The following is a 13,471-nucleotide window of genomic DNA, read 5'->3' as shown; positions in this document are numbered from 1 at the left end:
ATAAAATAACAATAGAAATAATGGGTCTTTCTTACAAATATGCACACTACTGCACATAATATTACAATAGTATACTTGGTGGTACATCATGCATTACAGGTAAAAAAGTTCCTCTGTGCCAAACTATTTATATTGCAAATACTAATGGTATGAACTCATCAAATGTAACTTCTATCAAGCTTTAGTTGTTTTACTTTATGAACTTACAGAACTCTTGGATAATTGCTTTCCATTAATTATTGCTCTTAAATGGTATGTGAGCTAAAGAATTTAGAGTTGCATGTATAGAACGTAATTCAGATTTGTAAGATCATTTTCACAAGGATATGAAAAATTAAACAACATCAATTTCACCCACAGTCCTCACCTTCCAGTTAAAACATGAATTACAATAGTTTGCACTTCTTTAAAGTATTGTTCTGGTTGAAAATGAAGTGACAAATTTCAGTGAATCTCAAATTAGTGAACCTTTCATATCAAAAAACTTATCAAGAGACAATGTTTAGCAGATATTATCTAAACTAGGGAGAGATGTAAATAGAAACTGTCTGTTTAGAATATACCCAACTATGGTTATTAAACAGGACTATATCTCTTTTGAAATCCCGTACCCCTAAACTGATATATTTTAATTTGCCAGCAGGTTATTTCAGACTCTTTGATTACTGTTTGTCTATTGACTTAATTAATGTAGATTACAAATATAAACCACATATAAATTTATGTTCTACACTGTAAAAAATGGTAACATTCATTAGTAGTTTGCTTAAGTAGTTCAGTACAAGTCCACATAAACAAAACATAACTTAATAGTTTAAAAAAATAACTTTATGAATAATAACATGTAGTAGTTAATACATTTATATATTTTCTTTATTACATATATATATATATATATATGTATTAAGATGCTTTTTACATGTAGCTTCAATCTGTACACTATTCAAATGAATGCTTCCTATCATTTTTATAGAATTAAGTTTATGTATACATATACAGACATATATAAGCAAATTTTTAAGAGCCTTATGTCTTTTACTGCTATATATTTGAAAGCTGAATTTTGTAAATCTGATGAAATTTATACAAATTTGTATTTTAATTATCAAGTCAGTTGACTCTCCATGTAGAGATGGTCACAGTACTCAACAATGACAAAGTTTACTTTAAAAAGATAATTTCTACTTTTACTACCCAAGAAGCCCAATGCAAGAAATTGTCACTAAGATACCAAACCAGAAAATGACCAACCCATCAAATTGTGTATCTTTCTTCTTCTGATTTCAGGAAAGCTTACTCTACAATTACTTCATCACTAACCTCAGTTCAAACCTGTGTATTTATGGCCAGTGCACAATATCATTGCTTAGTTGTAATAGAAAGTAATTTTGTTTTTCATCATAATTCTTGTGTAAATAATATTATCATTACAGCTGGTGTTCATTTAAAAAGCTTAAGTACAGGAAGAAACAGGAATTACCAGCCATGTAATAGATGATCATTGGATGACTGTAACATGTAGAATACACTGTTTAATTGATATCTTTAAGGACCAGTCCCTATACAATGTATGAAGAAGTTAAAAAAAATTCAACATATATAAAAATAAATTTTATTACATACATTCCTAAAATACACTCTTACTTCAACCAGTGGAAAGAAATATTTTAAAAAATTAATATAAATTTTGTAAATGTAAAGAGATCTAGGGGTGGTAGCATCAAAAGGAATGCAAACAAGAATATTGGTACAACACAGCTATAGGTCATCCATACATAGCTTTCAATGTTAAAATTGTAAAATGCATACTTGATTTTAATATAACTGCAGTTGGAAGTTATATATATTATCAAATATTAGTATACAGTTTATTTAACATAATATCATGGTCATGTCAGGGTAGGCATCAATGTAATGCAACTAAGAGCCTAGGATTTACTGAATTAAAGCATGTCTTGATTATTACCAACTGTTACAGAATCTCACTATAAGATTCAACTGAACTCATAACCATCTTATACTCCTACATTTTACAGTATAACATTAAATTTTACTATTAATAATAATGTAGAGATGACCTATGTATAGTCATATCATCCCTATATTCTTATTTGAATTATTTTTGGCATTGCCATTCTTCACCACTTTACATTTACAAAATGTTCTTAACTTGTAGTTATGTACAGTATCACAAAATGTTCTTTACTTGTAGTTATGTACAGTATTACATACTATCTCAAATGACTGCTGCCATGGTCAACATCTGGATTTATATCTGACATTATACAGCAAAGAAGCCTTTCTTTAATTTTATTCTGATATGCAATATTTTAATAATGTGATTGATTATTTTATGTCACACTAATTGATGCTCAAAGGTAATCAATAAATCACTCAGCATTAATTACTGCTTCCCAAGAAATAAAAACAACTGTAGGTAAGTTTTTTCTAATTGAAAAGTAGGTATATTATTAAAATTTCCATTTAAATTCTGTGAGGTACTCCATAAAATATTCTGTATTAAAGTGCTTCACAGTTGAAAAACCTACTTAAAATCAATTATTTCCTGACTGTAAATCAACTAAAAAAAAAAACTTTTATTATCTATCTACCTAAAAATAAAATTAATGCATTTATGTTCTATACATTTCTAAATTACAAGCTAACTTAAAACCTTTTATATTTTACTTCTAATCCCACTAAAAAGTAACTTTAATCATTCCTAATACTTGATAAAAACTAGTAACTTGTGATTTGTTTCAGTTTTCTTAATTTATCAGTTTCAGATTTGGAATCAGTGTTGTTTTAAAACCATTTCTATATCAATTGCTTGCCATTTGCAATTCAAATAAAATGTAATTAATTTTGTCTCTTTTCCCAGAATCCCTCTATTCATTGATCCCCAAATTATATTTCACATACATTGTCACCACTACTTATCAATAAAACAACTGCTTTTTAAAAATGTTAACATAAATGAGAAACTGCTCATTAACACACCTTAAGAAAAGGATCTTGACATATTGGTAGATTAAGTTACTTTAGAAATTGAAGCAGTTATGCTAATAAAATTTATATTGTATTCATAACCATTAACTGCAACTTGAAATAAGTTATCTTTCTATACAAATCAATTCTTAAGCTTCCCTTGGAATACCACATACAGCTTTGATTATTTTATATTATCATAGATAGTGAATTAACTGATAAGGGTTCAGACAAAGGCTATTATGATGATTACAGGGTATCTTATAAGGATAGGAAAAGATCTCTTGGTAAAAGGGTCAAAAGGTAATCTTATTGAAGTTTACAAAAACATTCAATGGATCTATAAAATAAAATAAAGGCCTCTTGATTTCTCTGTACTGTACTCTAGATACAAGGAAGAGAAAAAAGTTTAAGATTTGGAAAAAGGAAGCTACATTCCAGTTAAGACAACTAACATCACAATTAGCTTATAAATTAAGATGTCATCAGCAATTTAAAAGGGGAATATACAACTTGTTGAAATAAAGGGTAGATTTAACATGTCAGTTTATTTTATTCTAAATAATGGGTCAGTATATAAGAACTACTTTAACCAACTAAATAATAAATTTTATATTCATTAGAAAAATCTTCCAATTAAATTGGCCATATATTTTTCTCTGACAGAGATTAAGAAAGTATTAATACAGTGTTAATTTTCATAACTTTCATGATAACAAAGATTATTTATTGATGATTTCATCAGTTTATTGAAAAAAATACTTTTCTACAGATACAAGAAAGAAAAGATAACAAAAATACATTATTAAATACCTTTCATTAAAAACACAAGACAATGGGTGACATGATTGTAATATTTAAAAACCTGTCACAGTGAATTTAATTGTAAGTATCAAACAGTCACTAACAAATGTGGTGAATAAGAATAATGTATGATTGTACTGATACATTTCAACAACACAATATACAATGAAAGATAACAACTAGTCCCATAACTTTAATGAACCATCCCAACCAGCAGACACCACTTTTGATGTTTCATGAGGATGCCATAAAACTGCAATACATACATTATCATGGGCTTTTAATTTGCTATATAACTTTGTAGTTTTCCAGTCCCAAATGTACAGTTTTCCATCAGCATCTCCTGAAATTACATAGCTCATATCTGGAGAAAAGTCCACAGAGCAAGCATAACCTGCCACCATGTGTCCAGTGAAAACTTTCTTCCTGTTGAGTTTGAAGCGATTAAGTGCTGAGAAAATCATCACTTTGTTATCCATTGACTGGCAGGCAAGCCATTTACCATTAGGTGATAAAGTTACTGCAGGCAGAGAATGCATACTGGGTTCTGCAATATATTTCATGTCTACAGGAATGTCCCATTCCCAAACACGCATACTTTTATCATCTGATGTGGACACAAATCTTCTATTTTCATCAACAAAAGTAATAGTGTTGACAGCTCCTAAATGACGATCATATTCTTGAACAATTTCTTCTGACCGAATGTCCCAACAAACAATCTTTTTGTCAGAAGTTCCTGCAACAAAAAGGTGTTGTTTGTCTTCATCAGGGTTGAACTTAACACAGTAAGCCACCTTTCGATTTGTGAATCTTGAAATGCACTCTCCTGTTTCAGTATCCCAAAGTTTAATGTACCTGTCATAACCTGCTGATAAAAACTGAGTCCCGCTATTATTGAAACAAATGTCTCTTACAGCTTGCCGATGACCATAGTAAGTCCTGATGCATCGTCTATCACCATATACTTCCCAAAGCTTCACTCTACAATCCATTCCAGCAGAGAGTAATAGATGAGCTGACTTAGGAAAAAATCGAATTGTTGCAATCCCTTTATTGTGACCACTCCATGTATGAATAAGTTTTTTTGGAATGAAACATTTTTCTGGAGGATCCTCTGTTTGAAGGTTCACTCCTATATCCTGAAGAACATGAAGGAAAGATCGTCCTTGATAATCGTAAGGATCTTTAATATGAAGCATAGTCTTTTCTTCTAATGGTTTATCATCTGTTTGTTTTCCACGCTTCTGTCTTTTTGCTACAATTTCATCCAATTCCTCTTGTTCTTCTGGTGTAGGTTTGGTATTTTTCTTTTCATCTACATAGCCACCCCATGGACCTAAGAAGCCTTCAATATCTGCAGCATTTGTATTTTTGACTTTTTTTCGTTTGTCTCCTTGCCTTGGCTTAATTTTTTCCAAAACAGATACTACAGAAGTTGGTGATGCATCTTTGGATTCTCCAACAAGGTGTTTTCCTTCTTCAGCTAAATTATCCACAGACGGATCTAGAGCATAACCATAGCTAGAAAATGTTCTCCTTTGAGATTCAAAATGAAACTCATTAACATGGACTGGTTCAAAGTATCCAGCAAGACTATTTTTTTCAGCTTGTTGTTGCTGAGTTTTAAAGGGATTAGCTGGCCCAATAACAGGTGCATAAAGTTCATCATATTTCGGATTGTAGTTTAGGTAGTTTTTTGTTGGGTCAACTGGTAACACAGAGCCTTGAGGGTCCTTGGGAGCTACATCAGGCGCAGCATTTATACTAAAAGTATACTTCGAAGAAAACTGGGGTAATATCGTTGACGAAACTGTACTTTCCACGTGACCGATACGGCGATTAATAGTAACCTCGTTAGGCCTATTATCCTTTTCATTTTCACTATCAGTATCACTGTTTCCGTATTCCTGTAGCGCAAGCATGGTTAATAATATTTGTCACAGAGAGATATTATAACAAAGATAATTAATAATCATATTAAAACAAACTGAAAAGTGCAAATTTCGCACTCAGATTATATTTAGAAATATAAGACCCCCTTCCATTTATTCGTTTACACGGAAAAAGCACCTAGTGAACAAAATTAGAAGTTGTTTTTGTTATACTTTTATTGATGTAATATAATGCATACTAAAAAAGGGGGTAATATTTTGAAATTTCTCTTGAACTAAATGCCAAACTATATTATTGAAAATTTATATGTTTCATTTTCATATGTTTGGTTTTGAAAGGCCATGTTCCACCCGCTGGCTAGTAGTAAATTTTTGAATAGATAAAAATCGGGATTTTATATATATATAGTGGAAGCACTACAGATTACTTGTTGCTTAGCTTTGCATTTAACAACAACAGAAGTCCATCGTAAAGATTTTATTACTAACTAACGTATAGCCTATCAAAAATGACAGGGCAAGTATTACCATTCCCATCTCATAGTATATCTTAACCTCACATTCCATAGGTAACTGGAATAATAAATTTTGCGAAATCAAACTTAATCAACAAAGAAGTAGAAAAATGCAGTGTAATCTATCAGGCGTTAGTAAATTCCTTTGTGAGCCAATCAAAATTAAAATGATTTGTGAAATTATTTTGTGGCGTATTAATAGAATAGTTATTAACAAAAATCATTTGGATTAACAATTTTTAATATTGGTTTCTTTGTGATTATGTACAAGGCTACACAATGGGCTATCTATGCTCTGCCCACCACAGATATCGAAACCCTGTATTTAGCGTTGTAAGTCCGCAGACATTCTACTGTGCCAGTGGGTACTTTAATGTATAAAAAAGCGAGAGCATTTTGTGGACACAACGTAATGACAGTGGCTTTTATGTCATGTTACTTAGCAACAAACGTATAACCTAATATTGTTGTTAGTCTGTATACTGAAATATTAAATGAAATATAGAAAACTATTTGTTTATTTCTTAATTTAGAATTTCCGTTGAATAAAGTCCTTCACTGGTACAGTGGTAACTCTACGGATTTACAAAAACATACGCACACGCGCTGAATAAAAGGGTTTGTTTAAAAAATAAAAAACTTTGGTGATATCGCACAAAATAGTTTAATTAAGAAATGATTTAAGTTTAAAACTGCATCGATATTTTTACTTTCATATATTTTATGCATTTGGTTCCAGGCTAGATGAACCTTTGTTTTGTTTGTTTGTTTTGGAATTTCGCACAAAGCTACTCGAGGGCTATCTGTGCTAGCCGTCCTTAATTTAGTAGTGTAAGACTAGAGGGAAGGCAACTAGTCATCACCACCCACCGCCAACTCTTGGGCTACTCTTTTACCAACGAATAGTGGGATTGACCGTCACATTATACACCCCCACGGCTGGGAGGGCGACCATGTACTATTAAAATGATTTTATTGTTTCGGGGTCTCTTGTATTACTTACTAAAAATGCAAAGTTCTTTGCACTTAATGATAACAAAAACATTTTACTTCTTTGACTTACAACTCACACACTTTCACAAACTAACAATAGGATAAAATAACGTTAAATAGTCCCCACATGTTAAGTTTCTTTCACACGAATGTTGCTTTTTGTATCTCTAGTAATTTGTTTAAACAAAAAATTATGGTAGTGACGAAACAGAAAACCAGTTAACAGACTTAGTAACTCGATATGCAAGCCACCACTGTAACAGTAACCTATGTTTGTCTTGCCTAATTTGTATTCTACATTAAAGAGATAGTTTCTGATATTTTTAAGAAAGTTCTAGTCACTAGTTGCTGAATGATATTAAAATACCCCTCTCGTCAAGCAACAATACAAATTTCTAAGTTTAAAAACTCATAACGTACAACATTCTTTCACACCTGGATTGTCAATCTACTGAACTATTATACAATATAACAATGGTAAATTGAACTTAAACTTCCATAATTAACAGCAAAGTAATTAATGACAATTTTAAAATTGATATTCGTAGACGTAAACATTACAACCATTAATTAGATGCACGAAATAAAGTAAAATGAAAATTTGATTAGCCAAGCAAGACACTCATTCTTTGCTTATTCGTTGCCCCTAAAGTTTCCAGTTACCATATGCTTTTAATGATTTTTTTCCATGGTTTATGGTACGAGGATTTGATGACTTTCCTCCTGTTTTTTATATCACTTATTATCTTGTCACTGAGGAGATCTCTTCAGGTGTATAAGCAAAGGAGTCCACTGGCATTTCCATGCCTGGTGATATCTTGAAAACAATTTCGACAATGATCATGCCCTCACCAGTATATTGACTAAGCACTCTCATAACCTTCTTTGAAATCAAACTGCTTACATTTCACCTAGCAATGTACTCATGAAGATAAATAATGTAGATAACCTTTGGTTTGAACCACCTATCTTTACATACGCTACTTTATTTCATCTTAGGTTGGTTGTCTTCATTACATTATGCTTCACTAGAAGTTCAACTTCTAATGAAGTAATTGTCTTGTAATGTCCAGAGACTTCTTGTTCGTAAACTGTGATGATGTTTTAAATAAATCCAACCTCATATATTTGTTTTCATCTGAATTTTTTCTCAATATTTATCCTTCTTCAAAGTAAGTTATTCATATATCTTAAGAGTTTTCCCGTTGTAAAGATAATTTTCAACATTTTTCTTACTGAAACATTACGAACACTTGTTGTTCACAAAATTTACAATTTTGGTTTGTCTTTGGATGTAATTTGCCAGTTTTCTTTAGCAGGTAAGGCTGAACAATTTTAGTGAAAGAACCAGATTGAGCAACATAACAAAATGTTTGGGGACATCAAAGGATCTATAATCCATCTCGGGTGCCCCCTCCTCTAAGCCACTCTAAAATTTAAAAATTAAACCCAGCCGTTATCATTCATATATCCATTAATTTTTTTAATTCACTCAAATTTACTGCCTCCAACATCCGAAATCAGCTCACTCTATAGTCTAACCACCATATTTGAAAAAAAAAATTGTCTTAGCTGAAGGTGGCTTCTATCTTGCCTTAATCTACACTTCTGTTCCCTAGTTCTTGCTGTTAAGTATGAAAAATGTTGATGCATCAATATTATCAATTCCTTTCACAATTAAAAAGCATTCAGTCAGATCCCCTCTAACTTGTCTTTATACATGATAAAATAATTTTAAGGAACTTAATATCTCCTCATATGACAACCTGTCCATCCAATGTACTATTTTTGTAACCTTCCTCTGAGCCGTTTCCAAACGCATTACCTGAGGTAAGGATCTCAAGACTGAACACAATACTCCAAATGTAATCCAGTTAGTGATGTATTCAATGAAAATATAACCAATTTAGACTTGTATTCATTATTTTTGTAGATACAACTTACACTCCTATTTGCTCTACCATTAGCAACAGTGCACTGCTTGGTTGACTTAAGAGACTGATCAACCATTACACCAAGATCCTGATCAGCTGGGCCAGGTGGTTAAGACACTCAATACGTAATCTGAGGATCACGGGTTCGAACCCCTGTCATACCAAACATGTTCACCCTTTCAGCCGTGGGTAAATCATAATGTGACGGTCAATTCCACTATTCGTTGGTAAAAGAGTAGCCCAAGAGTTGGCGGTGGGTGGTGATGACTAGCTGCCTTCCCTCTAGTATTACACTGCTAAATTAGGGACGGCTAGCACAGATAGCCCTTGAGTAGCTTTGTGTGAAATTCAAAAACAAACAAACTAGCCTTCATGTAACTTTGTGCGGAATTCAAAACAAACCAAACACCAAGATCCTTTTCTTTCATGACACTCTTGAGGTTATCCCCATTCACGTTGTAGTTATAATTCAAATTATTATGGCCCACATGGATTTTCTTATATTTGTTATTATTTGCCCAACTGACTAAATGATCTAAATTTTTTTTGAAAAGCAACAACATCTTCATTCAAGTTTTACCATAAAACGGATAGCTTCCTAGTTTATTTCAATCTAACTCTTAGATCCTCGTCCATTAAGTCATTTGTGAATTAGTCATTGCAGTGAATCCGTCTTTTTTACATACAGCTTCTGGATAACATAGTTTAGCAATTCCTCATCTACAGCAAGTTCAACTCAGGTATCGTTCTTCCTTGTTACTCTGTTCTTTAACTTTTTATAAACGTTATTCTAATATAATTATTTAAATTCATTTGTAAAGCAGTAAAAAATGCTTAGCACTTGTTACAGCTTTCTATTAAAATACTATTACTATTTCTCCATCTGGCTTTTTATAAATGTGCATTTACATGAATATTTTTTTATTCACTATGTCATTTATTCACCTTGTAAATTATTTAAAGTGTGCATGATATTCTTCCCATGGTAGTTTTCCACCATTGCTTTTTGGTTTGTCATTTTGATGAAATTGTTTAATTGGTCTGTTAAATTTTATAACATGGTGAAAGTGTAATGTGGAAGTTATCACTGGAGTAGTCTAAAAAGGACTTGTAGTATTAAGTGGTAAAAAAGTGACAGGAAGAGGTTTACAGTAGAAGGGATCTTATATTCGATATTGCATGGTTAATTGTGTTTGACAATGTAATTTTAAATTCATGCAAGAGAGACAGCCATTGCTGATTTGATTTTACATTACCCAATTCATCTTCGATAAGTTTTATGCTGTCTTCTCCAATCTTTTTTATGATTACATTATTGTACTTCCTCGATTGTGATTGTAATTCTCCAGCACATTTTAGTGGCTCTTATAATCTTGCCTTTGATTTTTGTTGGAAATTCTTTTGCGAAATTTCTGTATCGTTCTTTAAATTTTTCTTTAGCTTCCAGTTTCTGCCTCTTTCTTATAATTGTGTCTTTTTTGTTTTTAAATTTCTGTTTGTATATTATCCTGACTTAAATAAGTTTTATTTAACAACTGTTATAGCAATCTTTCTCAGAAAGTAAATGTAATGCCATTCTTGAGTGATCTAGTTCTGTGAGTAACAAGAGTAAGAGGAACTTAGTGGCTTCCTTGAATGACCTTCTATGTTAAAAAGTAATATTCAGTATGAACAGATATTTAAATACTTTTAATATATCAGCTAAGTGAAATAGATACTATGCCTGAATACCAAATTTGTTTGTTCCAGATATTTGTGCAAAGCTACACAATAGTTTTCTGTGCTAGCTACCTATGCTATTGATTTAATAGACTGAATGAGAAGAAGCTATTCAACGTCACCAACATCCAAATTTAAATGAACAGCGGAATTTGACCTTATCTATTATAATACACTGATAATTGAAAATGAGAAGCATGAATTTAAAGTAGCAAGATGGGAATCATAGACTCTAAGATTCATAATCTGTCATACTTTTCAGTAACTATGTTCCTAGTCTTTTTCAACTTTATATCTATTTCATTTAGTTTTTCTGATTCTTTCCACTATTAAGCGGCTCAGTGGTAGGTCAATGGCTTTATAAAAATTATGCTTCAATACCTAGAGTGGACAAGCACAGAATGCCAAATTTGTAGCTTTGCTTAACAGTAAACTATTTCTTAATCTCCTTACCACTGTGTTACATTCCCATTAAATTATCAATCTTTCTTCGAACACGTCGTTATTTGGAAGTTGAGACTAAATTTTATTATGGTATTTTTGCTGGTATAGTCCCAGTTATGAAACCGATGTTTCAATAATTTCAATGGGTTGAATTTTTTAGACTATTTGATGAAAAGAATAGCAAAAAGGTCAGTTTACTTTCTGATAATACACTCAACCAATGTTCACTGACGAATCTAAGCTCTCATTAAATTTGAATACAACAATTTCATTTGCTAATTCTCTTGCTCAACCAAATATACAAAATATATGCTTATTATAATATATAAACACAAGTTTATAATCATATGGCTGAACTACATAATTAACTCAACAAAATTATATCTCACTATGTCGTACTTAATGTAACTTACTAATAGACTCAATAACTATCTACTTTAGCCTAATTAGCATTTTATACTTCTAAAATTGGTATAAAATGACTTTATACCACACTTTCAAGTCAGACAAAGGAGTTCGAGTGTGGTATGTCATAGTCTTTATACTCTCACTGTCATAAATTATGCCAAATAATACATATAAAAGACATAGAATCGTTATCTGATATTAACTTCTACAAGTATCATTGTTAATCCTTGAAGTGGGCCTGTTATTCCGTAGAAAGTGGACAAATTGATTGATTGATTGATTTAGTGTTTTATGGCACAAAGCAGCGAGGCTATCTGCGCCCGACATTCGGTAAAAATGTAAAAAAAAAATAAAAATAAATGTAGTAATAGACATAAATGGAAATGAAGGTAAAACAAAAAAGTATAAAACCAATGTTGACACCTAGTCTACAATCTTAAGATAGAAGGCAGAGTATAAGAAGTTGTAAGGTGTTTACTCTAGCAAAAAAGGTAATGATCATAACCCGCCAGGAAGACTAACAGGTAAGTTCAAGAACCACCGTCAGTCACCTGAAAAGTTGGTCTTTCCAGTCCTGGTTCCGGGTTATGTGTCATAGCAACCAGTATTAAAATGTAAAAGAATAGAAGTTTTAAAAGATACATAGCAAAATTGTAACAACGAGTAGCCAAATGTCCAGTAAAAAGATAAAGTCAACTAAATGGAGTAAAATTTGTAAAAGTAAATGAAGGTAAAAACAAAACAGCAATTAAAACAGAAAATGGTGTAAAAACCAATGGTGACATCCAGTCTTCAAAGTTGTAAAGAACTACCTGTAGCAGAATGGTAATAATCATAACCCGCCAGGAATACTAACAGGTAAGTATAAAAACCACCGTCAGTCACCTGAAGTTGGTCTTTCCAGTCCTGGTTCCGGGTTATGAGTCAATATGGCCAGTACTAAAAAGTTAAGTAGTAAAAGTGTGAAATGATATGCAGCAAAAGTATAATAACAACTCGCCAGGACGACTAACGAGTAGTTCAAACAGTAGCGTTAGTCACCTGAAGTTGGCCTTTCCAGTCCTGGTGTCGAGTTATTTAATGTCCTTGCCATTGTCCAATGTCAAACTGAAGGAGAGAGATTAAAACTGTAAAAAAGGAACCACAATTAAAAAGGTGTAATGAATAAATATGCAACACTTAAATAATATTAAAAAGATTAATGGCCATTAAAAAATTAAAAACATTATCAAGGTGGAGAGAGTCACCATCACCAATAACTCTGTCCAATGTTACAGACTGACCCTGGGAAAAAATATGTTTAAAATATTGCCGTCGTTGAGAATTGTAACGATGGCAAGAAAGTAAAACGTGGCTGATAGTGATTTGAGTGTTACACAAACTACACATTGGTGCATCAGTTCCAGATAAAAGAAAATGATGAGTTAAAAAACTGTAACCAATGCGTAGCCTAGTGAGAACAACTTCCTCCTTCCGAACTGTACGGAAGCTAGATGGCCAAAGTCCAATTTTGGGTTTGATTTGAAAAAGTTTGTTGTCACGTTGCTCACTCCAAGTAGACTGCCAGCTGGCACCGAGCCGAGCCTTGAAGACATCACCATAGTCCATGTACGGAATAGGCATAGGAGTGATGGTGCTGAAGCAGACATATTTAGCTGCCATGTCTGCAAGCTCGTTCCCGCGAATACCAACATGGCCTGGTATCCAGAAAAAACTGGATTGAAGTAGCTGCTAATGAGAAATGGGCCAGTCGGTTTCGAATATCAGTGAG

General features: G+C 32.2%; 1 protein-coding gene across 1 annotated transcript; it reads right to left on the bottom strand.

Annotated features, from left to right (window-relative positions):
• Positions 1 to 1,601: 1,601 nt before the first annotated feature.
• On the bottom strand, positions 1,602 to 5,879 carry LOC143256976 (pre-mRNA-processing factor 17). The gene has a single exon (XM_076514966.1). It carries the CDS (start codon positions 5,715 to 5,717, stop codon positions 3,972 to 3,974), a length of 1,746 nt encoding a protein of 581 aa, XP_076371081.1. The 5' UTR covers positions 5,718 to 5,879; the 3' UTR covers positions 1,602 to 3,971.
• Between the last annotated feature and the right edge of the window lie 7,592 nt (positions 5,880 to 13,471).

This window comes from Tachypleus tridentatus, chromosome 7 (assembly GCF_004210375.1).
Source record: "Tachypleus tridentatus isolate NWPU-2018 chromosome 7, ASM421037v1, whole genome shotgun sequence".
NCBI classification, from domain to species: domain Eukaryota; kingdom Metazoa; phylum Arthropoda; class Merostomata; order Xiphosura; family Limulidae; genus Tachypleus; species Tachypleus tridentatus.
This window is presented reverse-complemented; position numbering and strand designations above follow the sequence as displayed.

What these genes read in the sequence shown, in the direction of transcription:
- LOC143256976 (XM_076514966.1), bottom strand. Translation starts at nt 5,717, where the DNA reads ATGCTTGCGCTACAGGAATACGGAAACAGTGATACTGATAGTGAAAAT.